The 27,977-nt window shown below is 37.5% G+C and overlaps 1 protein-coding gene and 1 long non-coding RNA gene across 4 annotated transcripts; one reads left to right on the top strand and one right to left on the bottom strand.

Moving 5' to 3' along the window:
* Positions 1 to 27,977, bottom strand: LOC106118398 (T-box transcription factor TBX20). Of its 2 annotated transcripts, XM_013313064.1 has the most exons (7): positions 27,482 to 27,977; positions 25,609 to 25,894; positions 8,752 to 9,025; positions 8,470 to 8,634; positions 1,596 to 1,672; positions 1,105 to 1,176; positions 1 to 1,030 (listed from the first exon to the last, which is right to left on the bottom strand). In XM_013313064.1, exons 1-7 carry the CDS (start codon positions 27,741 to 27,743, stop codon positions 601 to 603), a joined length of 1,566 nt encoding a protein of 521 aa, XP_013168518.1. In that variant the 5' UTR covers positions 27,744 to 27,977; the 3' UTR covers positions 1 to 600. The 2 variants fall into 2 exon arrangements, with proteins under 2 accessions (XP_013168518.1, XP_013168519.1); XM_013313065.1 differs by lacking the exon at positions 1,105 to 1,176.
* LOC106118399 (uncharacterized) lies at positions 19,723 to 21,267 on the top strand. 2 transcript variants are annotated; one of them, XR_001227916.1, is made up of 3 exons: positions 19,723 to 19,820; positions 20,378 to 20,538; positions 20,735 to 21,267. It is a non-coding gene; the product is annotated as an uncharacterized LOC106118399 (long non-coding RNA). The 2 variants fall into 2 exon arrangements; XR_001227917.1 differs by having other exon boundaries at positions 20,676 to 21,267.

Here is a 27,977-nt window from a genome sequence, read left to right as displayed (position 1 = left end):
GTAGGTACATCTATGTGTCCGTATCAACTTTACTCTAAGCCAGGTGTAATAAACCTCAGGAAACACAGACAAGGAATATATTCTCTACAATTTAATAATACATCTTAACACAGACGCTAAATTGTCTATAACATTACGCTTTTGTCTCTTTTATTGCACATATCAAAAGTTTTTTAACCAAACCAAACGAACAGATTTGTGTATGCCGAAGTGGTGCCAACTAATTCACCCATGTAGAGATTGTTATACCTCAACCCTAGCCTGCTACTGCTGCCGATGCGACGCCCAAAGCGACGAGATAAAACATTAGGAACATAAAACGATACAACTTACAGTAACGATTATTACATCAATATACTAATTTGTTTTAAATAATTTATACACTATAATACAAATCAAAGATCGCAACACAGCATCAACAGTTCATATTATCACTCAATTATTCGATATCGAAAACACGTAAATTCGTTCATCTCCATCGAACAATCCGTCCGTCAATAACACTCACGTATCACTTTGCTTCTAAAGTTTTATATAAATAATACCAGTAATCTATAACGTATTTATAAGAGATCCTCAAGCTTAATCGGTGGGCCGTCACTAAGTGGGGCTGTGTGGGGGGTGCGGTGCGTGCGGGGTGTGCGGTGGCAAGGGGTGCGGGCTGGCATCGCGCAGCGAGTCCGGCGAGGAGCCGGGCGAGGCACGCCGCGGCGGGTACGGCGAGAAGCGGTGCTGCGCCAGGCCCGCGGGCATGCCGCCCGGGTATACTGGCCGGGGTAGCTGCAGACCAGAGCCTGAGGCCAGGTGCTGCTGGGCGAGGAGCTGCGGGGCGAGGCACGCCCACTGGCCCCACAGTGCCGCTGCCGGCACGCCGTACAACGGATACGCGGCTCGAAGAAACAGTTGCGAACGAGCAGCCAAGATAGCTTTTTCTTCTAGCGTCAAATTATTGTTATGCTGGTCCAGGTCGAACGGCCGCAGCGGAGAGCGAAGGTAATGCTGCTCCGCAAGCATTGACTCCATCGTCTCCCTGAAACGAAGAAAAATATTATATGTGGAGACGTACACACACCTTGGATATGCGAAGCGAAATGAAATATGTACCTAGGGTTGGCGGCGCCGTAGCGCGCGTCATCGAAGACCGATGTTCGTTCGTGCTCGCCCGTGATATAGAATCTCAACAAAGAAACAAATTCAAAATAAAAAATCATGCTCAAATGTGGAAAAAATTCTTGCACTATCGCAAAGCGCGTAGTGTTTATGTGCATGCGGACGAACGATCAAGGAGAAATCATAAATGTTGAATATAGAGGCAGTATCGATCTGAGCTAGCATTTATCTCGCTTTGATTGCCTATGTGTACGGAGTGCGGGATGGAGACGTAATTGAGCGAGTAGGGGCATCTATCAGTGTCGCATACGCCTGTTTCTTACAGCTTGTCAGACAATCGAACGAAACATGAACTAACGAGTCTTTGCAAACTCGTTACATTGAATAAAATAATAACTATATTCTATGTCTAATTATAAGAGTGGCACAATATTTTAAAATCACTCTTTTTGATATATTTTAGAAATATTATTTGAGATATTTACCTCTCGAATTCAGTGAGACGTGAAGAGTCCCTGAACCCCTTGGCGAACGGATTACTGTCGATTTTCAATTTTGTTATCTGAAACAAAAGATGTAAGTTATTTTATTCATATAGAATTTAGCAAAGAATATGTTATCGTTATTTTATTTAAGCTAGTCCTTTTCTGTATAAGTAACTTTATAAATATCAATTACGTACAAATGATTTAAACTTCAAGTGTAGTAAGCAAATGTTTTCAAGTAAATAAGACGAATTAAGTCGATGTACCCATAAAATACTGCAATTCCTGATTTAAGCGGCGGCCGAGGTGTTAAAAAATGTGTTTGGCAGCGCGGAGGCAAACACGGATGAGAAATCGCCCCCTCGCTGCGTGTGGTGTCCCCGCTGCGCCCGAGCACAATTTGCAACCAATATTTACGACAAATCTCCGAGAAACCAGTCGTCATTAAAACGGCAATCTCCTAGCGTACGCAATATAGGCTAATTTGTTAAATAACATAACCTATAAGTCCTAAAACGTAATCACCAAACTAAAAATTCTGTACACTTTGACGGTTTTACCATCTTTTAATCACATAACTTATAAAATGTTCAAATATTTGTTTTTGTAGGAAAAAAACTCTACAAATCTTTCTACGCTAAAAACAAAATTGAATGAAGGAGTCAATTTATAATTTATTGAAAATGGTGGTGTAGGTATCGTACCACAAAATGAACTTCCTTTAAGATTTTTACAGATGTAGCATCTGATGTTCACTTAACAGCGTATCACATTTGCCCTTATTCTGTAAAATAATGATACACCAGGGGTTTTCTGAATCGAATATCCCCGTTTAAAACATATTGTTATCTCTGTTTTGTCTCTGATAATGACAGGGATGACTATATGTTTTATACAGAGATTTGGGGCTCAGAAACTAGTTAGTGTTTGGCATGTGTAGAAACGAGCGGCATCCGTACACGTGTCAATCTATCATCGGGCGCGGCAGTTGGCGGCAGTAATTACCTGCCGATTGACTCGAGCCTCGAGCTCCGCTGATCTGCGCTACACCCGACACGCTCACCTACGCGACACCTAATTGCGCGATATTTCGACAAGTTCGCACTACAGCAAGCATTACCGTACGAAGAACTCAACGGGCACATTCCAAACATAAACTTATGTAAGTCTCCAAATGTATACCGTGAAAAATACGACGAACATTCTTTAACAAACTATTTTCAGACTTCCCTATTCTATTTAGATTAACTAATAGGTTTTTTTTTGTTAAAGATGTTTATACATTCTTTTGATGTGCACAATGATCGAGTCGCGTTAATCTACGAAAAGTCTTGATAAACGTCTCGGTTAGTATTGTTCGGGATCAAAGAAAACAATAAACATTAGAAAATATTGACACCGTCTGAGACAAATTTTCAGTTTCTGTTTCATAAAAATGACGCTACTTAAATGTTTTAGTGAGAAAATTTACGAGCGATTCTTCGGATCTGAGCATAAATGTTAGTTTTATTGATTTGAAATTTATAACACGTTTATAACAATAGAAATGAATGATTGTTAAACGAAATTCATGAGGCGCAACAGAACATGACTACGATTAGAAGATAGGATGGTAAACGAACACGAGTGGTGTCGCTTCTGCTTCGATATGGCGAGTGTCGGTGTCGGGGGTCAGCTAAGAAGCTGCTCAACTTGCACACCCACATGGCGAAAGAATTGACTACAATGGGCCTGCCGCGCCGAGCCCGCGCCTGTTTCCATCCATTGACATAATGAGTGCGCCCAAAATGCCAGTGGCACCTCACAATATCGACGACCATACATTATGCATACCATGTATCACCGCAGATGGGCGTTCTTATTTGTTTTTGACTTTTTCAATATCCTAAATGTTAAACTGATTGAATTCCAATATGTATTCTTAACGTCTCTAATCCATCAGCGTATTTTACAGAAACGTCACCCGAATAATGAATAGAATGTTCTCTCGCTACCGACGTTTATTAGATTTAGTACAAACATAAGGGTGAGGCGTGTCAAAACAACCTAATTTAAGTATCAACAAAAGTTCGCCTCGCCTCGGGCACGGCGACGGCGGTGGCCCGCTCTTCGCACTGACAACATTAAAGGCGCCATAATGACATTATTCCCGAGCGAGAAACAAAAAAAGTCTCACAAAAAGGCGCCAAGGAGAGATACGTGTACAGTAACGGCGCACACTTCTGCAAAGGACGTTCTAATTATTGGGAAGTGATAAATTGCTTAGGGAAGTTTACACCACACATGTAGCCAGATCCGGAATAGAAATAATTCTTTATCACTTAAATTAAAATAATAATATAGTGGTAAATTATTACATAACATTATAGTTACCAATAATTTGTGGTGATTTAAAAATTAAAATCAAGATGTTTATTCCAATGAAAACGCTATAATTATTAGAACAATGTAATGATTTCAATAATCAATTTTAGAAGTACTAATAGCTTATAACCAGATTTCATCTAAGTTGACAAGGCGAAGGAAATGAATATTCCAGTTACAAGAGAACATGTATAGAAGCATCCGACTGAACACAACACGACGGGAACATTCTGAAGAATAAATAAATGTCACGGTGAGGCGCGGAGCAATGCTTAGCTATACGTATCTCATTATTGATTGATGTAGTGCACTGAACATCAACCATCTAAAGAAACTTAAATTGAATAAACAGTCACAACAAAATAATTTAAACTTTATTACTTTTAATACAAGTTTATAAATTTAATACGGTGCTTAAATGGTTAACATTGTTAGATGGGACAAAAATGTTCTTAATAGCATTTGAAAGGTTACAGTACATCTTCATCTAGCAAGTTTAAAAATTCTAAGCTCTCTCTGATGCTACCAATGGATACAATGAAATATATTGTCCGCAGATTGTAAAGATCTTCGCCAATTGACGTAGTTATTTTCGTTATTAATGTACAAATAAACATATTCGTCAATTTTTAATTTTCAACTCATAATTTTCTTCAAATTGTGGATTCTTAAATCATATAACAAATTATTTGTCCATTGTTCAATTTGGCAATATTCTCTGATTGGAATCTCTGTTCAAACGGGAAAGTAGATCCATTATTGAACCGACTGTTAATATAAGATCGACTCTACATTCGTGTCCATAGTTGCAGTTGAACACTCGAAATATCAATGAATAAGCAATTTGCCACATTTTTTATTATGACTTTCAATGCCCTCGTCAAAATTATGTCGATGCACAGATTAAAATCAAATAAAGTATAACAACTGTCAATGTCACTTGAACAGTTCCTACAGATTATAAAAAATAAAAATATAGACAATAGCATTTTTTACGCTATTAATATTGGTTGTCAAGAAAAACTTTGTGCGTTTATCCGTGAGTGATTACATGTGTGATCACAATTATTTTAAATATTCATAATCATAATAATTAAATATTAATTTATAAAGGTAGACATATGAATTCAAGTATTACAGGTTTTAAGGAATACAAACATAGTTTTTCTGTTTGTTTCGCTGCGCAGTCGCAATAAATCCAGCCGGCCGCACACGATGGCCCTGCGTGACGTCACACCTCGTGTGATCGATGGCCAAAGAAAAAGAGATCGCGAATAAAAGCAGATCTCGCACCGGCGCGAGCGAGCGAGACGATGAAGAAATAAATAATAACGTGGTAAATTATTTTAAATCCTCTCATAAGCAAGTACGTTGACTTCTTGTATTTTTGACTTATGCGGGTTTCGTGTTATCGCGCCATATTATTCTTTGAATAATGAACATTTTGCAGTGACACTGCGACTCCTTTAGCTTTTATTGTGACCATTAAAATTTGTTAACTGTACACTGAATCATGTTCCAAGCAGAAAACCTTGAAGATTATATTGAAGGTTATAAGAAACCTCGTTAGGAATCAATTATTAGGGTTTCGGGATGATAATCAAACTAACAATAAAAATCTTAAGACTTCAATTTGTCATTTAGCATTGCTTGCATCTTGTGAACCTTTCGATGGCAACCAAGATAATCTGTATACTAAAAAATGACGAGAAATAAACTGCAGCAAGTTGGTTGACACAAATAAAAAGCATCATTCACGAAATACTAAATCGATTATCGAAGAAAGAGGTGCGTCAGGGGCAGAGGCAAGTAGGGGAGGAGGAGGGGGCCACCTCGTGACACCTGACCGCAGCCATTTTGGCCCGTGAAATATGTTTATTTGTCATGGATGCCCTTTGTTATTGAAATTGTGTTTGCCTTTACTCCTTCATTATATTGTTCGTTTATGTCGAAGCTAGAACTCGTTTGTGGACGATGAATGCACGAATAGATACACGGATTGGAGATTTTAGAATATTGATTGTTGATACTGAGAAATGAGATATAAATTTCAATTAAGCACCTATTGAAGGTGTTTACGTGAACTGTGTACATACGACCTATGGGAGTCAGATCTTGTGATTATCTTCTCAAGTCACTTGCCGTTTAGAATCCTATAAGTGATAACTTAAAATAACTTAATGTTATAAAATACATTAACTTTTTCTTAAAGGTTGTTTCTATAAACCTTAATGTACTTCTAGTAGAGACAACTTGAACGTGTCTTGATTTTAAAATCTTAATGTCTTATAATTTATTTACTAAATCTAACTTATTTATTAGAACTTACTTACTATGGGTTTTAATAGTTGTACTAAAAGTGTTATGATTGTTTGTATCTCGTGTGTCTTTGTTTGACTATATCCTCTACGGTATAATCAATCACAACAAATTCACAAGTCATCGCCTTTTTAAAAACGCATTGTGTGCATTGAGAATGCGTAAACTCTAACAAACATTGTCACCTCGCAGCGACTCGAATTTCAGACAAAGGAACGTTCACAAAACGCACAACACGACAATAGTGTGGTGGGTGTAAAAATATTAAATATTGAAGCAGGTCGGGTCTCGGGGACGGGCCGTGGCGTTTTCCAGGGAAACCATCCCGCGGCGCGGCACGGCGACGTTCCGTCTCACACGGCGAACGCACACAAAAAAGTCAATTCACGACACATTTTTTTTATCCCGATTTTATCTCCTATATCAACGTTCAAAGTAGTAAAAACGAATAATGATGTTTCATTCCAAATTGATATGACAAACATCGTACGATCAGAAAAACATGGTGACACTTTTTTATGAAACCAAAGAATTCAAATATTATACGATTAATCGGTCATATCAGATCGATATCTATGTAAAAATAGCCTCTCTGACGTTTGTGGCCGAACGATAGAGTGCGTTTGCCTTTTTTGTATGGAATTTAAATTGTGCGGGCTTGAGACGTATCGATCTTGTCCGAGGCGCAGGTGCAAACATGCTAAGTGTATTCTTATTGTTGTAAGGGATTGCGTTATCAGTGACACTATCTCCGGCGTTCGACAAATGTTTTAGCTGTCAAGGAGGTGACGTCAGCCAAATCGGAGCGAGAACTGCGCCTGCTCCGCCCGCACCGCTCTTATGTTGCGATCGAACTTCTGATATCACGCTCTTTAAGTTCTGAGGTAGTTGCCGTAGACATTTCGAAATCTTTACAATCGATAGACTATGACAAATATTTTTGAATTCAATGAAAAAATTATCGATTAATTAAATTGTGTATAGCAAAATAGGCGACTGTTGCTTAGCGGTACACCAAGCGGCGGGTAGTAAATCTATGAAAGCATTACATTCAATCGGTATCAATAAATATCATCCTGAGGGAGCGATTTAGGCGACCTTTTGGTACTGTCCTCGAAGGCAATTAACTTAGCTGCAGTGTATTACTACTTCAAATCCTCGGTCGTGTTCGTGTGTGAAGACTCAAATATTAAGCATTTACACCGACATAATATTATAAATTGATATAAGACAAAAACAAGCGCTACTCATGTTTGTAGAACTCGAAACAGCTAATTAACAAACGAATGAAGATTTATGTAGTGCGTTGTCGATATAAAGTAACGCTTCCTTTATGAACCTCAAAACGTCCTAATTACTGGCGGGGACGAAACAAAACGAGGAGCTCGGAGACGCCCAAACGCTCTTGTGACAGAGAATTAATTGCTCGTGGCGACATATGCGGCAGCGCGCAGTGCCGCCCGCCACACCGACCCACAGGCGACATGCGGTTCGAGGAGCGAAGCGTTTAGCGATTTTATTAACTAACAATTTAATTTGGTTTTTAACCTGATATTGAAATTATTATTTGGAGTAATGAAATACAAAATAGAAAACCGTGACATATTGACCTACCATGACTTAAAATACTGTCCTTGTTATCTTGAATGATCAAAAATAAGAGCAAAATAACAACATTATTTAAGCATCATTTTCAATATCGGTGACACCGAAAACTTTACCAATTTTAAGAATTCAACTGTAAAGTTAAAGAGAAGAACTGGCAACATTTGATGTGTCGATAACTTTCATCGAGACAATGCCATTAGCGAAGTGCGTGGCGCGCTTGCGGCGGCCGATGTTAGCAGCGCATCTGAGAGCTTATATTTAGCGCGGCTGAAAACTTTAATCGTCACCATTGCGCACGCGTCAGGCGCGCCGTCCGTCCGTCGTCGGGTGGACGCGCGTGTGGCCGTTCGGTGCACAAAAAATGATGTGCCACCTCCCTTTGTTCCACTGGACATACCTTTCAGCGAGATGCAATTAGCGTGATAGGAATAGAAACCGTCGATAGTCGGCCGATGGCGCTGCCATCCCCAGCATTTAGCTCTCTGATCTATTTTAGATATCGAATGATCGAAACGAGACTGCAGACGCGACAAATAAATTGCTCGACAAGTTTGTTATGATACAGATGTTCGATGACACTTACCAGTTGATTTTGATAGGCGGTGACCGCAGTGAACACGCACTCGGGAAAGATGAACGTTTTGAACTCCTCCTGCTCAAGGTCCACGATGGGCGCGTTGATGGCGCCCTCCCGCCGCAACACAAGGTGGATGCGTGGCTGGTACTTGTGCATTGAATTTAACACCAACTAGACAGGAAAATTAGTTTATTTTTAAGATGTCATGAAAAACCATGTCAATGAAATGGCGATTTTTATACTTCTATTGGCCTCAGAAAAATTTAGAAAACTAATATAGCTACTAACCTGTCCGTTTTTGTCCATTTCGTTATTGGTAAGCTTGACCTTCTCGAAAGATACGACTTGTTTGCGTAGCTGATCGCCGGCGAAGGGTGAGTCTGGGTGCGGGTAGAGACGTGCAGGCGCGGGCGGGTCCGCTTTCCCGGCCACCAGCCATGAGGATCGATGGTAGGCGTAGCGGTACCGCTTGCCGTCCACCGGCACCACGTCTAAAAGCACGGCGTAGCGCGCCTCCGCGCGACATCCCGCGAATGACACGCGCACCGTCGGAAACATGCGTCTGCAACAACAATCACACGGTAATATTACAGTTATAGAAAAGAAAGTCAACATAAGTCAGGCTAACGACCGTTTAAGAAATTAAGTATGTACATTCAAACTAGATTATGTAATTAGAAATGTCGGTCCTGGAATTGATTTTTCTCTTGTTTCTTACTCAAAGACTATATAGAATTTATCTCGTCTTTTATAGTCCTAATTACTTAAATTATTTTGTTTAATAAGTACTACACAATTAAGTAATTAATTGAGGTTTTTACACTATCGCTGGTAACACAGTTATAAAATTTATTTAATTCAATGCCACGTTTAACGTCTTAAACGTAGATATTAAAATTAATTACAAGTTATACGACCGTACCAAGGTTAAAAAGGCAGATCATTAAATGCTCATATTAATAAATCAACAGGATATCTATCGAAGTGTGGAGAGCATCGTTTTAGTAGTTTTAAATTAGATTTTTAATACGAATTAATGGAGTTTAAAACTTTATTTAGTAGTAGTGAAAGAACAGGTTTCGTCAATATTTCTTTATCTCGGGTAAGCATATTGGAATATTCTGTAGTTAATTGATTTAGTAATCATTAACTTCCCTAGAATTTGGCAGTTTTTTGGAACACATACATTGTTAAAATATTAGGTTTAGGAGACAAAAATGTACTTTTTTTACTCAAAAAGTACCTTCATGTTGTCAGGATTACTTATAACAAATTAGTTGATATTTAAAAATGGAAGTGCAAGTTATATCCCTAAAAATGTTGCTTCATCTCCTTCTCAGTAGAGTTTAATAAAAATAAATAGTTTTTAAGAGTGCTTTTTCTCGAATTTTTCATTACCTCGTGTACCTTATGTTTAACTCTTACATTTTATACGCGCCACGTCGACTTCCTACCTCCATTGTTATGTTAAGGCGTAAATTTTCACATTAACGCAATTATTCGACAATTACTTGGTTGAGCTAAAATTATTGCTACCTGAGACCGACTCTAATCGACTTTCGCTCATTAGAGTAGTGGCTATCGCGAATTATCGCTACCAATTAGCAAAACAATATACGAGCAATCTGATAGCACAAATAAACATAACACTTTTAGCATAATGACAATGACGTCATCTGAGCGAAGAAATCAAACGATACCGTGATCTATTTCGAACCCAACGCCATCTAGATAATAGAGATTATAATTTATATCAGATTCCTTACCTATTATAAAGTAACGAAAGTGGATCATACCGCAATGAAGAAGGGACCATGAACGAAATAAAAATATTTGTAGGCATCTAGTATGTAGTGATATACCATGCATCGGCAGTTTAAAACAGTGCCAGTTGCTTATATCTACCTTCCCCCACCCCAACACACTGTCAGCAATAATAAATATTTAGAATAAAAAAGTAATAAAACACAGCCGCATGACAAAGTCGAAATTCGTATAACATTTATCGTCGTCGTCTGCGTACATATATGGGTTATTGTGAACGCTTTTATACGATTGTGACTCTAAGCTATCGCTCCCCTTCCCCTCCTTAACGGAGACATTCTTTAACGTCTCCCGTTGGAGAAAGATGAATGGGTAGACATTTTTGTAAAGGCAGACGTTTTTGTTTACTGTTAGTGAAATTGCTTGCGGTTGGTCGAAGTAATGGCTCTTATTACACTCCTCGGCGTAACTGCGGTTTCCTGCTATCGACCCTACGTTAACAAGGGTAAGGTTATGAGATAGGAAAATATAAAAAATATTCTTTGACTAAAAATATATCCACTATGTTCGATAACGAAAAACAGACTCTGTATAGGAAAAAGTATCAAGATAATAAACTCGTGGTGACCAGAACGGTGTGACACAAAAAGTGGTGTCAGTAGCGGGCGCGTGAAATATAATCTCCTAATCGACACAAAATGGTAGTCATTGACGCGGCGAGAGCGGAAACAACAAATCTATGATCGCGAGTCGAGACGTCGCTTCGACCACGGCCACTCACTTTTCCTAAGGCAAGGGGAAAGCAGTTGATAATTAGCGATCGAATCATCGAATATTCTACTGCACTACTGCGGCTTTTGACCCGCCATTTGAATTGTATTCAATCAAATCCTCGACCACCCGCGACGTTTATCTGGCCTTGTATACAGCGGTAATTTACGATACGATTTTTATAATTTACAATACGATTGATTGGCGTCCTCGGCAATAGAAATTTTATATGTCGTTATGCCAGCAGTGCTTTAGAGTGACAAAGGAGAGCTGGAGACGTGTAAAGATTGCTCAGGTCGAGGCAGGGACAAAAATAAGAATAGCATTAATAAGATTTATGCATGTAAAGCTGTGGTCGCACGCGTCGATTTGTGAGCCGCTTCTTATAGCATTCCCGAAGGCGCGGGCGATTGCGCGCATGCGTTAATGGCGACACTCGACGCACGCTGCGATATATATTACCGTCATGATATATGACCACCGACGTCGTCCATCATTCCACCACCCGAAAGTTAGCGGAAAAGCGAGCGCGAGCAAAAGGAGCAAGGAACACGCGTTCCCCGATTTTAATGAGCATATACCGAAGACAGAAATAAGGGGGCGATCGTTTACAGCCGCTCTCATTACTGTTATGACATTGTTAAAGTCGATGTCTACGACACCGGCTTAGATGTAAGTCGTAAATCTATTCACAAATGTCTTATTTTTATGTGCGTCACATCAAATAGACATGTCTGCTTGTAAAGTTCTCTCTCATTCTTCGACACATGTACAACATCATTTCGCATGCTTTGTCTCTTCGTCAGTTTTTGGCGAATGAAACTGTTTGTGTCTTTCAACGTAGATTGTAATTAAATCATTGTTTGTCAACACCCCGCGTTCTCTGTTTGTACCGTAGCGGATTATATCTATTGTCTTAAGTCAACTGTTATTTGCACATAAATAACGACGAGTCTAATAAAACACTTTCGGTCCTAAATCACAAACGCGTCGACAAAAAAATTGTTAAACTATCGTAGTATATAGGTAATAAATTAAACATTAATTAGTCATATAAAAATTAAAAAAGAAAGTTTTTAAATTAAAAATTACCCCCACATAATTAATATGACTGATAAAAACAAGGTGTTAAACGAGCAAGATTCGCAATCTAAATGTAATTTTACACTGTTAATGCGGTAGTGTTGCGATGCGCAGGCGCACAGAGCATGGCAGAAGCCAAGCAACGCATGGCTTAATTAGTGACGCACCGAGGTGCTAAGTCGTCAATCATTGGTCCGAACGGCGGCACATCGCTCCGTCGTACGGACGGTCGCCATTCCTCCAAGCGTGAATCCTAATCAAAATCTTTAATGTGCAATTTACTTTCAAGGATGATTTAAATCGTTTAACTGAAGCACTTTAAAACAAACAAAGGAAGTCATTGGAACGAGATATTCTTTGTTAAGTTAAAAAAAAGATAGAGGCGATAGCATAAGTAACATTTCATTAGTTTACTTCTTTAAATTATATTGTGATACTACATTTCTATTTAATATCCAAAACTGTAAGGTAACAAAGAGCAGACTACAATTCTAAACTCAACCAAAAGAACCCAATACTTTTTCATTTTTTATTCTATAAGATTTTGATGACGCATTGGAACACCAAATAACACTGGAAACTAATCACTAAAAAGCTCAAATTATGAAATTAAAGTATTGCAAAATTAGGAATTGTTAATGTTATGTTAACAGCGGAAGCAGCACAACGTGAAAGCAAAGGCTCTGTGGTTCGATGGAATAGGCGCGGTGTACGCCATTAGAGCAATGTTATCACGTCGTGATTAGGGTCCGGCCAATCCGCGCTCGCCGCCATCCAATTATACAGGAAAGCGCTTTATTAATAGCAATTATGCCTGCCGCCATATTGCCAACGCGATTTAATTAACTCCAATCGTTGATTAGAGGCAGATGGCGCGAGATTGCGGATTCCGCCGGCGCTCATTAGCGCGCTCTGCTGATGTATTACTCTATGACTGTTATTGTGCTGATTGTTTGATTATGATTTTGTCATGACACTTGTAAATTATTATCTACTCTATGTAGTCCATGGAAAGAATCATATCCTTTTAAAGCGTAAATTAGGACAATATTTCTTACTATCTATTAGAACTTAAGTTATACGATTTAAGGATATAGAACTGTTAATTGGTTTTAAGTTTTCAGTAAAATCCAAGGAAATTTATCCTTAATGTCGGGCGGTGTTGGTAATTGGTGCTAAAAGCTAAGAAATTAGCAAACACAATAATTCAGTGATAGTCAGTCAACGCTGGTGGTCCAATAATCTTAGCTAGCTAGCTTAGATACTTTTAATGCTAACTCCATTAGTTTTAACTATAAATATTAAACGACACAAAGGTTGTTCGGGAAACTTAAAAGGAAGAGAATATAAAATTATGGCTTTCAATAAGGTTGTAAATTCTAGAAAATCATCGATCATAATAGTCAATTTACTAAAGCTTAATTTTTTAACCTAGACTTATATTTAATTGTTGAAACTCCTGTACAAAAACTCACTTTGAAAGCACTCGATTTTTATTTGAAAACGTAGCATTAAAAGGCGAATATTTTAACGGGAAGCGTTAAAATATTCGCCTTTATACTTCGTCTTTAAATATTTGCAAAGCTATAATGAATCGTCATGCTTTCAGTCAACTGGTTGACACTTCGGGCTTGTTTTTCCGCGGCCCGTCACGCCGCTCGTCTCATGATGGATGTTCTTTAGCTCGCTTGAGACGTTATTTGAAGCCGGCGCGAGACAACGTCACGATTTGTCGCCTACCAAGCTCCCCGCATCCGACAGTCGTTTGAAAGTTTAAACCAGTTATCACTGGCCCATGTTCCGCTTATGTTGATATTCGATTCCTGACAATATCAAGGTATCAAGAAATGTCTTTGATGAGTTGTTGAAGAATATCGTAATTGAATATATACCAGAAACTGAAAAGATGATTCACAAATAATATTATTATAATTATTTGCAGTGCAAATTATGTCTTGGATGAGATACGTATTGCAAAATGTAACAACACGTAATCACAGCACGGTAGAATGAATGTCATTTTGAAAAGTACTTTATCATCTTCGACCAACATTTAGACTGACAAAATTGGATATGATAGCAAAAAGACGCACAGAAGTAGACAAAAAATGTATCCTTGTAGATACGATCAGCAACAAATATTTGAGGGCAGCACGCGTGAAGGAATTTGTGAAAGATTGATGTGAATTAGAGTCAGTTAATGAGATGAGAGGGCGTGGTTGTAGCGGGATAGCTGAGAACATCGGGTGCGTCGGGTGCGCTCCTCGTCTTGGGAGGTCCATGCCGACCGTCATATTTTCGACACCAGCACGATTTTGTCAATTCTAATTGATTAATATCTCTACAACTCGAACTAGACGTGTAAGATGTGAGATAACGAGTGCTACGCCGCCTCTATCGCATTGTGACTTGCTAAAATTGAAGCTCAAAAGTGTCTGATTGTAAACTGTTTGGTTTATTACACGTTGAATTGTCTTTCTTGTTCGATTTGTAGCTATGCATTTATTACATTAAGGTGCATATTTTTGCTGCCTAACGTGATTTTTCTTTACAGTTTTTTTTTATGATTGCAACACACCATCGTGTTATATTCATTGTTGCGATTGTAATTTGGATTAAACATATATTTGCGGCATTAAGGTATGCATTCTGAATTAAGGCCATGTTCACACGAACAGATAATTACAACTTGTACAGGGCGTGTGGAACAAATGAAACATTTCTACAATGCATACGGCTAGCGGCGACCGCGCAGCAGATGTCGTGTATAAAAGTATTTATTAGCGGTTATGTAATTAGTGATTTTAAACAAATATTACTTGAGCGTACAATTTTAATTGCACACGTCGCGATAATGACACACTAAAGTGGTGCGGGTCGCGTGGTGAAGGCAACAGAAGCGCAACATTTATGCCTTATGCTTACAACGATGCAATAATATTTGCAACCATTTATTCGTTACTTTGAAAAACATGTAAGGGAACAGTCTATCTTTTTCTATTAAGAAATCGAAGATCTACGACGAAGTGCTTATCATTATATCATGGAATCATCACTAACTCGCATTTGTCACATGATATTCACGATCATGATTCGCAATACGATTAAATGTTTGGCCAGACGTCTCACGACGACTAAAATCTTCGCATTATCGCGATAGTGTAGCCGTGACATTAGAAGTAGAATATTTCTAGTATCGGAAACGTAATACTTGTATTCAAAATGAAGTGCATTTTGTAGATTTGATGTTACTAAAAGAATTGGTTACTATCTTATTAAGTATGTTTGCTTGTAAAGAATAACATGAATTGTCAACTAACTACCTTTCAAAAAGATTTCAAACTGATGAAGTGACAAAGGATTGAGTTGTAGGTGTTAACAATATTGTTTATTATTTGGTCCTAAAGGTTTTTCTTACGTTACACATTTTTTAATCAGATTATTACCTAGTGTAAATTGAAAACTCATCAGCGATTTGATCGTAGACGGGCGATGCGTTCTTGAGTCGCACCCCGCTCGTCGTACTCGCGACAAATTCCTGCACTTCGTTTTGTTCCCATTGTTCCCGCGTTTACTGCACTAATGGTGTCACATTGCACGCACTGTGTCAGAACACGCTCGCATTTCTTTTTATTGCTGATATATTTCCGTCGCAATAAAACGCCGTTGTAAAACTTGCTTTGATATACTGGATAAAATCGCCGAGACTCAGGCATAATTGCCTGCTAATCCAGTGAAGCCTCTACTATACAACGCTACCGTAGCGACACCTGTGTGGAGTTTCACAAGTCGACGCAGAATTTGGAAAGTTTAGCGACGGCATGGAAAGCGTAAGCAAGTTCGCACCATAACAATTCCTTAGAAAATTAACATATAGATTTCTTTCTTTTCTGCTTATTTTAAGTTATATTGTTTATATGATATTGAAAAAAAATGGTGGAAAATTGTGTAACTTATATTCATACTTTTTCGAATGTATATATGTTTTGCAATCATTTGAAATATGCTATACTTATGTTAAAACAATTAAATAAGATAATTGTATGTATTTTAAACTAAATACCTATATATTTTGCTACCGTTACAAATTCTCGATCCGTATCACAAAGGTTTTATAGCTAAGTACATTTAGCTACGTATGTCAACGTCTGGCCGGGACGTGCCCTATGTCTGCGGCTGCTAATGTCGTCAGCTCGGGCCGAGGGAGGGGTTGCCGGGGGAGATCGGGGTAGCGCGGGGACGGCCCGGGGGTTGCCGGGGGGCACGTACGGGCTGTTAAAACGGAACATGTCAGCGCAACGGGCGGGGTTTGGTCTCAGAGTTCGTAATCGCTACGATGGAGGTTGATTGTGTCATGACCTTTGCCAGATGATAAGCGATACAGTTTATAACATTAATTAGTTTTGTTCGTATTTAATTTAGAAATGTTGCTTTTATTTGCTGTTTTTTCTTTACGATTACTAATAATTTCTTGTACTTATTATACATTTATCTTTGGTTTCTGAGACCAAAATGTATCTATTAAACATATCGTCATCTCTTTCATTATCTTAGACAAAAGAGAGATAACAATATGTTTTAAACGGACATTTCGGACTCAGAAACCTAAGGCTATTATTTCTTTTTTAGGTATGATGCATAGAAATCTCAAATGCTCCAATAAATGTAGGTAATTATTGTTTATTTTCTTCAATAAGAAAATTCATAATCCAACAAAAATAAATTAACTTATCAAAGTTTAAACGTCATAATTAACGGAGTAAAAATAAATAACGGTCATCAATACTGTGTTGGTGTTTCTTTGATGTTCCCTTCTAGGATCTGTGCGTTGACTGATGCATCTGTAACATTCCTCCACTCAGAGACACTGGCGCCATCTATTAACAGCCAAGGAGACAATTATTGCCTCTGTTAGCTATTATACGATCACCGAGTCTTTTATGAATTCTTTACCTAGACCATAGACAACAAAGACAAAGATAATGTTTATAAAAAGAAGCTACCTAGTCTATATACTCACAGACAGAACGTTTTTTAATTAATTATATAACTGCCATTTTTCTAATATTATAAATGTGAAAGTTTAGATGTATGGACAGACGTTTGAAGGTATCTCCGGAACAGCTTAACATATCTTGATGAAATTTTGCACAGATATAAAACATAGTGTGGAAGAACACGCAGGCTACTATAATAATTAAGTTTTTTATTTTAATTCTGCACGAAAGGAGTCGCGGTCGACTACTAGTATTGTAATGTGTCGGTAAATTTTTAATATCAATAGGATATAGACGTTGTAATGTAAAAGCATAGAATTATATCGAAGATTACTATCAGTATATAAATCGCAATAGTGTGTCCATTATGTGCATAAAAAACCCATTCCTATTTAAAAAGTACTACACATAGAAGTGATTACAACCGCACTGTCCGGCCATTATTTACACGGTTAGCAAGTAAATAAAAATTACAATAGACTACATATTGCGCGTACATATAACTACATACCTACCGGATGTCAACACAAGGGGAGAAGGGAGCTAGTTTATGTACAGTCACGTCAATTGTCGGTATTCCACTTTAACAGCGACAATTGTTTGAACATGTGCTGTAGTGTGTATCTTGAAACTTAACAAAGATCAGTAAATGCTAGAAAAATATCATATTCAACACTAAACTGTAGTCAAGATTACAATACTGATAACCAACATTAGTTTTTTTAATTGCTGTATGTAATATCTTAATTGTATATTTGTAAGTGGCAAAAATTATATTATTTGGGAGGTGCAAAAGTTTTTTTTTTGTAACTGGAATACCGCGAACGAAGGCGACTGTACATAAACATTTTCCGAGTACTTACTTCCATAAATTAGTTCATGAGAAGGCGAGGTATAAATACTCGCGAAACGCTCGGCCATCGGCCACGCGTTCATTACCAACTAATACGTTTTATTTATTCGCATCCTGTTATTAAGTACAATAGCACTTATTAGGAAAACGGCAGGGATTGGTAATCAATTTATTTATTGCATTTTATTAACATCGAATTTAGTTCATGATATAAGCATAAAGTCTTAAACGTGATAAAATTACATTTTGGAATTGTAGCGCTATTCTCGCTATTACGGAGTCACAGTAAAATAAAACGGGCATGGTCAGTTTCAAAATAAAGAAATGTATTAAAAAAGAAAAAATTAACGAATGATATAAATAATTAAAAACTTGCCATATGTGTTGGTGTAACCAACCTTCTATTCGTGTTTTAGAATTTAAATGAAAATATTATAAATCCCAACTACATAAATAATTTCAGGTATGTAATATTGTGTGTGTTACTAAATACCGAACGCTTACGTAAACGTCAATACAACGGCCGGGAAACACCAGGCGATTTCACATTTACGAATATTCAAAATTACAGTTTACACGATTTTCCTGAACGTTTATAAAAACATCGTTCGAAAATCATCTATTATTAGTGTAAGGCGTCGACTCTAGCCAACAACAAAGGGTGGCTATGGCGGGAAGACGACAAAAATTAAAAGTTACAAACGAACAAAACCGAATGTCTGTCATATTAAACCGTCAAAGTAAAGATTACGAATGAAATATTCACGATGAAAGCGGCGTCCGGGCCGTGGTTATGTAAATAAGTGGCTACGAAAATGTATACATAATTAGTTTACAGCTCCCCTCCCCCGTCGCCCCCCTATCGGCAGGGGGATGGGGGAAGAGATTACCTCGCGATACACTCGCTAAGGGTACATTTACATGAATCACGCATCTATTACACGTTGCGTTACAACTACCCTACATGTGTTCTCTTCACATAAAACAAATAGGGTTGAAATATTAGATTTTTAATATGCCTGTAATTAAAGACTACAATATTGTAATTTTTCATACATTTTTATAGCTAAATGTAGATTTAAACACAGTGTGGTTAAATAAACTTGTATTTGGATTATAATTTCATTACATTAAAGTTGTCTATCGATAATCTATAATTATTTTAAAAGCCTAAAAGCCACACACAGTTCTTTAATCTAAGCTTTAGTACTAGGAATTTTAGCATTTACATTCACACATTTAAAAAGACAAATAGATATTTTGTTTATTGTCATAATGTAAGTAGCTAAAAAGGAGATAAACTTCCTACAGATATCAAGTAATCTCTTAATAAAAGGCAAAGCAAAGTGAATTCGCAAGATGTCGCGGGGGCGGGATAGGTCGGCGACACTCACTGCCGCGCCGCATCGCAAGGGGACAGACAACCTCTATAATTCTTTTGTCGTTTTCGGCTTCGTCAAATACCGCGTTTCCCGTTTGCATACATTTTCACTGTTCCCCCCTTCCCCCACCTTACTTTTCTGTTGTCTCTCCCCTGCCGCCCCACCGCCGTCTTTCAGGAATAAAATTAGTGTCGGCAGCGTGACACCAACTGAATTTAAGCTTAATAAGATATTTATAAAGAAATTTCCGATTCAGCGGCAAACTTCAAAATTTGACTCCGACTCCGTAAAGAGTTCGGGTAACGTTTTCAATTTAAAGTTGGAAGTTAAAGAACAAGTTAAATAACGTGCGAGCGAGTCGCAAGCTGAGAGCCGCGGCCGACTCGATTCATTTAGGATCTCACCGAAATTAGCTTTTGAATTGAAATGACATTAAGATGTCCGCAAACTTTGCCGGCGATGAAATTTTAACGCACTTTGAGCCAGTTTGTTCGAGGAAACATTACGGTTTGGAATTCCATTTGATATTTTAATTTTGATTTAGATGTTTCATTTATATTTCGCTATTATTTATCGTAATCTATCCCGCGTTTGTATCTCAAATTGAAACGATGACAACATCGAGTAGCAACCGTCATGGGAATATGACTACTGCTTTAAAACTTCGATTACTAAATTTTCGTCTCGTTCTATTATTTTGCTCCTCACACCACTCGAGCAGTCATGGTAAGCAGAGAGTGTCAACAATGCCAGTTGCTTAAAGTCGGCGCGACCACCTCGAGCGCGACGTCGCTCATAAATCAGAACTCCCACCCTCCTCCCATTCGCATCCCCTCGTACCCCCTAGCGCCCGATAAAACACGAAATTATTTCCTCACCGCCGGTGGGCGACCTCGCTTCGCTCTTAAACGCCATTTCAACTTGCAGTTGTGAATGGTACTTTTTTACTTCTGAATTACTTCGTAAACTTTCCACGTTATACTTTCTAGATTTTGTGCATGCTCGCGACTCGCTGGCATTGGCAAATGCGAGCCAATTAGAAGATTAAGCGTTGACAATTACAGTGGCGGGTCGCGGGCGTATATCAACAATTATCGTGCGCTCGCAACAAATGGCGGATGGCGCGGCGCGGTGTGTCCGGCGTGGCGCGGCAGTCGCGCGGGAAAAATCGACGATTATTCCCTATGTCCAGCCCCACCTATTTGAAATAGATTGCCTAAATCAGGTTACGCTTTTAACATTTAGTTTTAAATTGAACAATTAATAATGATTTATATTTTGTTGTTTTATAGATGCACTTAATTCAGATAAATTTCTATGTAGTATAAAATAGTTTACCTAAAAGTAGAGTTTTATTTGCAGGATGTACGTTGAAAAAATCTCTTTTCAACAATAGGTTACTACTGACTACTTACTTCTAGGTACTTTACGGTAACTGGACTTACGAAACTTGAGACGTAATCACATGATCTCCATGTGATAATAATAACGTACATTATCGACTTCAATATTAAAAAAAAAAACAAATCAAGAATTTGCAGACGAAGACTAATAAAACAAATGCGAATCGATCTCAACAAATCCATTAGTTGTTAACTGGCTCGTTATTTATTGTAAAGTGGGTCGTCAGCGTAGTCTGTGCATTGGAGTTAGTACTACAGTGAATTTACGGTACGGAACAATGGTGGACAAATAGCCGCGAGCCCAGCTATGTATCAATGCAGGCGTACTCCGCTCTACGCTACCATTGTGTCGACAAAATTGAAAGGTATTCGTTATTAACTGAGTTATACTATGTTATTAATTATATCACTTACTTAAGTAACTTAAATTACTTACTTAAACTTGTGGACAAGTATGTCAAGTATCGAGTATTTATACCCTAGATATTGTAAATCACATATCTTGAAAAAGCAGAAAAATTTTCAAAGTTCTTTTTATTATTGTTATGCCTAAGCATTTGGATAATAATTAAGTTAAGAAATCGTTTCTGAAATGCTACAAGACACTTAATGTATTTACAATCATATTAAAAAAGCTAACTCGAACTCGTGTTTACCTAACCTATGGTGGAATTGATATTGAACTTTATTTTTCTAACAAATCGTCCCGTATTCTTGAAATTTTACAAACTAAATATTAACTGTAACTCATAATAAGTGTTGCCAATTCATATGATTCGTGTTTACATTTGTAAAGACTATTAAATTCTCTATTCAATAAAGTTATGATGGAAATTTTGTTCTACTAGAAAACATCAAAGTCTTAGACAAATGCTATCATAATTTGTGTTCGTATAAAGATATTTGACACATAAACAATACTATGTTAGAATCTACAAAGGTTAAATATTAATAGAGTTACAAAAAATATATTTATCACACTCGCCGCCATTAAGCAGTATGGTGAGAAATAAATCAAATTAGTCCGTTCTCTGCCAAGTCCATGATCACAGAACTTTTGTATGTTGGCAACATTGCAACATCTTCACTATAATCCAGAGATAAACTAATTTAGAATTACGCTAATATATTTGACAAGATCTCCTTCAAATTCGATTTAACATCATTTATGATATGACGGAGTTAACCATATTTATTTATAATTTATTAATATTGAAGTGTTACAAGTTGTTAATAAACGGAATATGTTATACAAATACCAGGTAGACGAGAAAATCAAGATAAGAAACACATCTTGATGAAATTTTAATTGTTTGCTATTGATGAAAAATCAAGCGTCTGCTTTTTTAAGAACTCACATATTTCTAATAATGACAGAACTGACACGTTTTTTTTATCTTATATCTTTAAATGAGCAATTTTTAGAAAATGTCATTTTATTACTGTTTTATCGATAATCAACTTAAACATAAACTTAACTTTTTCTATCGGTAAGATCGTAAAATATTATTCATATTTCATCAATTTATTAGTAATTCGTACTTAAATATAATTTCCAAAAAACACAATTTAAAAAAAAATACCGAGCAAAGCTCGGTCATCCAGGTACTTATTTAATAATCTTTAGACAACTTTGCTGAAAGGAAACTGAGCGTAATACATTCATATAGTAATGAAACTATATCTTTGTTTCATATTACTTACTTTAACAAACTAATAATTGTCTCTTAATCCAATTAGAAATAAGAAAAAGAACGTAATTTTTCTCTAAAGCCAATTCCACACACACTAAAGCTTGAAAAAGATTAGGCTCAGATGCGCCACATAAAACTGTTGGATTTAAAACGACGGACAAACATCAAAATATTTACACAGGGGATGAAAAATGCGACCCGACAAAGTACTCTAAAGCGAGGCGAGATACGTTTGGTGGCTGGACGAATTAGATCCGCACCAGATTAGCATGCGAGGCGAACCACGGACAGACGTATTTGCATTATACTAGTTTCACACGAGGGTACCACAAAGACACAGAACAATAGACAGTGCAGTACTGCTATTGTATGAATGCGCACGTACTGACGAAGCAGTAATCTGTTGTCTCTCTGTTAAAATATTATTATCCTTTCCTACTTCTGCACTGTTGTTCCCTAGTGTGAATCTAGCATAACTCTATTACGCCTGTTATCATAATCTCGGAGGGTGAATGCAGTTAATGCGCTCGGATTTAATATCTATTTTTTTTCTCGCCACCGTTTACTGAACAGAATATTAATTTAAAAATAAATATGCAAACAACTCTTACTATTCCAATTCTGTGTCATAAACATGGAAACGATTTAGCATTTCAAAGAAAATATTATAGACATGTATCAGAATTAACATCTTACCATGATGAATGGAATTAAAATATATAGTGTTTTAATGGAAAATCAGCTGATTTCCTTAACTTATTATTTCAATATTTCAACGAACAAAAGTAACTTGGACAGAACCCTTTCGTATTATACTTATACTCACGCACCTGACTCGACACAACGCGCTCGACAATTCACTAGATCTCTGCGGGCCAATTCAATTACATTGAAAGATCCCTCATAAGCGAATCGTTTTTCCGAGTCATTAATTTTTTCGAATGACACGGGGCCCGTCGTGATACGGCGGGAGGGTCACAGCGGCTATCTCGCGAGATAATGCTGATTTATGTGGGCGGGCGGCGCTCGCGATTTGTCGCGCTAGCTTCGCTACAACTGCGCAATAGCTCCGCGATAGCCTCGCAGTCGCTTCGCCGTCGGTGCGCGGCCGCCGTCGCTCATTTGTGACGGTTAGTTGGAGAGATTTATGCTAATCGACGGGGCGAACGCGTAAGCTCGCGTGACGGTGTGGCAAATTGTCTCCTATTGCGACTTTTCAAATCCCCTTTGTTGAGTTCGTCTCTTTATATGGTGATACGAGCGTGACGAAAGCGAAGATAATATGATCGTAATACTAACGGATAACATATCGATTTATCAGTGAGAGAAAATGTATGCACGTGAGTGTGAGATCATAGAAACAGGATTAGTTAAGTTCTATTATTTCTAATTACGTTATTTGCATTAAGAGGCTATCTCATCATATTAAACCCATTTTCAAGTCCTAGTTTGTGTGTTGTCTGAAGGTGCTAACGAACAGGGCCGGCGTTATGGTAGGGCGAGGTTGGGCGACCGCCCTGGACACTGGACTGTAAAAGTCTCGCCTAGGGCGCCAAAGCTAAAACTGTTACTGCCTATAAAATCGAATAAACATATTATATTCTAATTCAAAATCACAACAAAACTGTAAACGAGATACTTGAAATAATTCGTATGATTGTTCCGGGCCGCTTGTTTCGAAAGTAAATAAGTGCGGAATAATTCCAGATGTCGTATTTTATGATGCATGGTGGAAAAAAGCGAATGGCCGGGGCATCGTTAACTCGAGAACATTATAAGTAATAAATAAGTGAGGTATTAATACGGCTTTATAGTCCGTGAAAGAGCGGGCATTGTTTTGCGCGATGCGGAGTGGCGCGGTTACGTTGTTCCCGTTTCTTGTACGGAACCTGCCGATAACTGAATCACAACTACTTGTGAAAATATTTCCCAAACGCTAATAGTTACGGTTTTAATGCATTTATTAAACCTATGTCTTATCTACATGTTTTATCTCGCTAGAGAGCTGAAAGTAGTAATCAGTTTCCAGTTTTTACTAAAATTCGCCACAGTTTAATTATTATTTAATTTTTTTATATAAGTTATTTAAAAATTTAAAATATTAACAGTTAAAATTGTACAAAAACGATGTACAATATAAATGTAATCATTTTATCCAAATTATCTTAAATTTATAATAGTTTTCTAATTTATATATTTTTTCGCACATCATTAGTCACAGTTACTACCATAGTTTGCAGTTTGACGCAAATAAATTAACTTACGTATAATATCTTGTTATTCAAAAGAAAATATCTTCATATTGTTTTGTTATTATATTAATTTTATTTTTACTAATCTAATGACGAGGTAGTAATAATCATAATCAGAGGACTGTATTGGAAAATTTGTCACGACTGGTGAGCTGTCATCGTGATTTATGCCGCGCCGATAACGCCCCGCTCCTTTCCCAGCTCACCGCGATATCGCCACCACAATAACCAAAGAATTTACTTTTTTCCAAGGCTTTCATTGGACCGGTGATATTTGCAAGGAAACGTATATTATACCAGCTATTAAGTTCAATCAATAAGGTTCTCGAATCGGAGTAATTGAATGAACATTTGTAAAGTGGAGAGCACGCCCGGTGGCGGTCAGCGGCGGTCGCTGACGGTCGCCGGCGGTCGACGGCGGTAGATTGGCCATTGTTCGTCCGCGAGGCGTATCGGTCGCGCTGTACCACCTACCTTATCGTCAACTCGCACTCACTGCATCGATCTCGTTAACCGATGGCTTACCTACCACAGACAGTTTTTAATTTCACATCGAAATTCGCTCGCACGAAACAAAAGTGGAATTGTAAGAACAAGTCCTGCATTTGAAGAACTAAGTTTATAGTGTTGCATTCTGACATAAAGAAATATACCTCATGGTAAAATAAATCGACTACCAAATGCGTTATGACCGTAATCATATTTCAAAATCGAATTACCACTTCTGGAGATACTATGTTTGAGTTTTAGTAGAGATAAGATTCACTGATGTTATTTAACTGTAATGCAAACATTATTCCAATATTATTCTTGCGGATTACGTTTGTAGGTACACAAAATTATATTCATTGCCTCTATGGACACATAGAAATATTATAATATTTGTTTTTCATAATTAATGAGGGTAAACTAAACATAATAGCTAACATAAGTATTATTCACTTACCTTCCAGTTTTGGTGATGATCATCTCGGTGCCTAGTTCATTGAATTTATCCCAAAGTTCTTTGGTCTCGAGGTGGCACTGTATATGTTTCATCTCGTCGCTGGAGCACCTCTCAGTAAGCTGAGGGTTGCGGGGCGCTGGCGATAAGGCTCGCGAGCCGCCGGGCGCTCCGCTAGCGGACCCAGCCTCAGACGTCGAGGATACGTCCACTGGGGAATCTCGTTCGTACTCCGCTAACGGCGGAGACGGTGACCCCGATGCTGACGCTGTGGCGTCCACAAACTTTTCTGGAATGAAAATTTTGTTTTAAAATTCTGCTTTTAATTGTGGGACTCAAATGCCGTGACACTGTGCCGCGACTGCCTTGTATTCACATATATAGTAGTCTTTGCTTTTCAAAAAGCATGCGAGGGAAGAAAATATAAATTTTCTGCTGGCACTTAAAGTAAAGAAATAATCATTTGTAATTTATGCTTAATTTCTTATCAATCTGTCTATTCTGTTACTAAAAACATAGCAATAATAACGTTTTAAAATTCATAGTTATATTAAAAAAAAATTGTTGAAACTACATGAAAATCGAAGATTTTTTTAGATTTGACAAACGTTGTGACCTCACATCTTTTGTTAAATCTAAAAAAATGACACCTGTCAAGTAAAGATTTGGTTATCTTATTAATATTATAAATGAGAATGTTTAAATGGATGGATGGACGGATGTTTGTTTGAAGGTATCTCAATTAAATTTGGCATAACATAGAACATAGTCTGGAAGAACACAGCCTGCTAAATTGCTAAATATGTTATATGTTTTTTTTAATTCCTCTGGGACCGAGTCGCGGGCGACAGCTTGTATAATATAATACATAATTTATGTATTTAGAAATTAATTGGTAACTAATAAGAATTAATGGTGGGTAATTAAAAGTGACCGTACGTTTGTATTAAATAATATTTATTTAGTAATTATATAAAATAATTTTCAAACAAACAGTTTTAAGACATTTTAAGCTTGGAGATTATTTTTTTGGCAAGAAGAAATATTAGAAACCAAACATCGTATTACAACGATGTTATGTTTACAATTTTATATTAAAATTGTAAACATTATATAAAATTATTACCATGAAAAATATGGTTTTTTTCATGTAAAACTTAAAATTTCCAGCATGGTGGTGGCTCTTTAGCCCATTTTTTCCATATTCCCTAACAACTTTCCCAAAAATAGGCTCAAAAAGTGTCTATAAGTAAACAGAATTTAAAAAAATAAGAAAGGATAATAAACTTAAGTAGTGGCCTACGTGTTCTTCTACACTATTTTCTATATCAAACAAATTATTATATTCTTGCAAACATTCATACAAACAAACATTCGTATTTATAATATTAGTAAGATAATACGATTTAAAGAAACCATTTTACGAACAAAATCTATTTTCCTTGTTTCTTTTTTATTTGTAATGACATTCTGAAATTAACTCGTTCAATTGTATAATTCTTTCAACGCGACAAGCTACGTTATTCAGAAGCAACAAAGCAGAGTTTTTTTATTTACTTTATGCACGCTATATTGTTATAAATTCACCTCGGTGACGACACACATAAATAGAACGTTTCGATAATTACTTATGACTTATATTTTAGAGGAGTATCTTTGATCACTAACTAATTTGTTGTTCTAGTTTTTGGCATGATATCCTAAACATCAAAACCACTTTTATCAATGCGTTATCAAATGTATTAAGTAACTTCATTATAACTTTGTTTAATAGCTTAAAATAGATAAGAATTTGCTTCGTGATCAATGACCAATATATCAAATACATTTATAATACATTTTTCATGATCTTGTAAAAAAAATTAAATGTATTTACCAAGTGGAGTGAGGGTGTCCTCCCTGGGGTCCCTATGCCTTCGCCTCTCTCGTCTCTCCTGTCGGTCCCGTGCCATGATAGCGGCGATGGAGAAGTCGGTGGCGCAGGGCCGCGCCGAGCAGTCCTCCTCCATGGCCGGTGGCCGCTCCCGGCCCTCGCGCTGTAGCAGCATCCAGTCGGCGGCACGAGCACCCAGCCCGCTTGTACCCTCGCCGTTCGCACCCAGTCTGCCCCAAGATCTGTCACCGTCCGGACATCCCATCTACGCCACAAATGGACATCATCTACCGCCTAATCAAATAAGACTACGACACTACTAGGAAAAGTTACTCAAAATGTAATATTTAACACAATAAGTTGTTTTACTAAGAACACGTTTTATTTCTTAGAGGGTGTTGTATTTAGTAGGGTTGTTTGCGCGATCGTAAGTTTCGTGTGAATGATAAACTTTTTCCGCGCGCTCGGCGTCGTGGTGAGCGTGGGAGCGATGCGACGG

The sequence above is a fragment of the Papilio xuthus genome, unplaced genomic scaffold, assembly GCF_000836235.2.
Source record: "Papilio xuthus unplaced genomic scaffold, Pxut_1.1 DF827597.1, whole genome shotgun sequence".
Classification (NCBI taxonomy): domain Eukaryota; kingdom Metazoa; phylum Arthropoda; class Insecta; order Lepidoptera; family Papilionidae; genus Papilio; species Papilio xuthus.
The sequence above is the reverse complement of the archived record's forward strand: the minus strand, read 5'-3'. Positions and strand labels throughout refer to the sequence as shown.

Excerpts from the sequence above, each read along its gene's own strand:
- LOC106118398 (XM_013313064.1), bottom strand. The coding sequence starts at position 27,743 with ATGGGATGTCCGGACGGTGACAGATCTTGGGGCAGACTGGGTGCGAAC. Across the intron at positions 9,026-25,608 it reads ATCATCACCAAAACTGGAAG|ACGCATGTTTCCGACGGTGC; the intron begins GTAAGTGAATAA and ends TTGTTGTTGCAG. Across the intron at positions 1,031-1,104 it reads TACGGCGCCGCCAACCCTAG|GGAGACGATGGAGTCAATGC; the intron begins GTACATATTTCA and ends TCTTCGTTTCAG.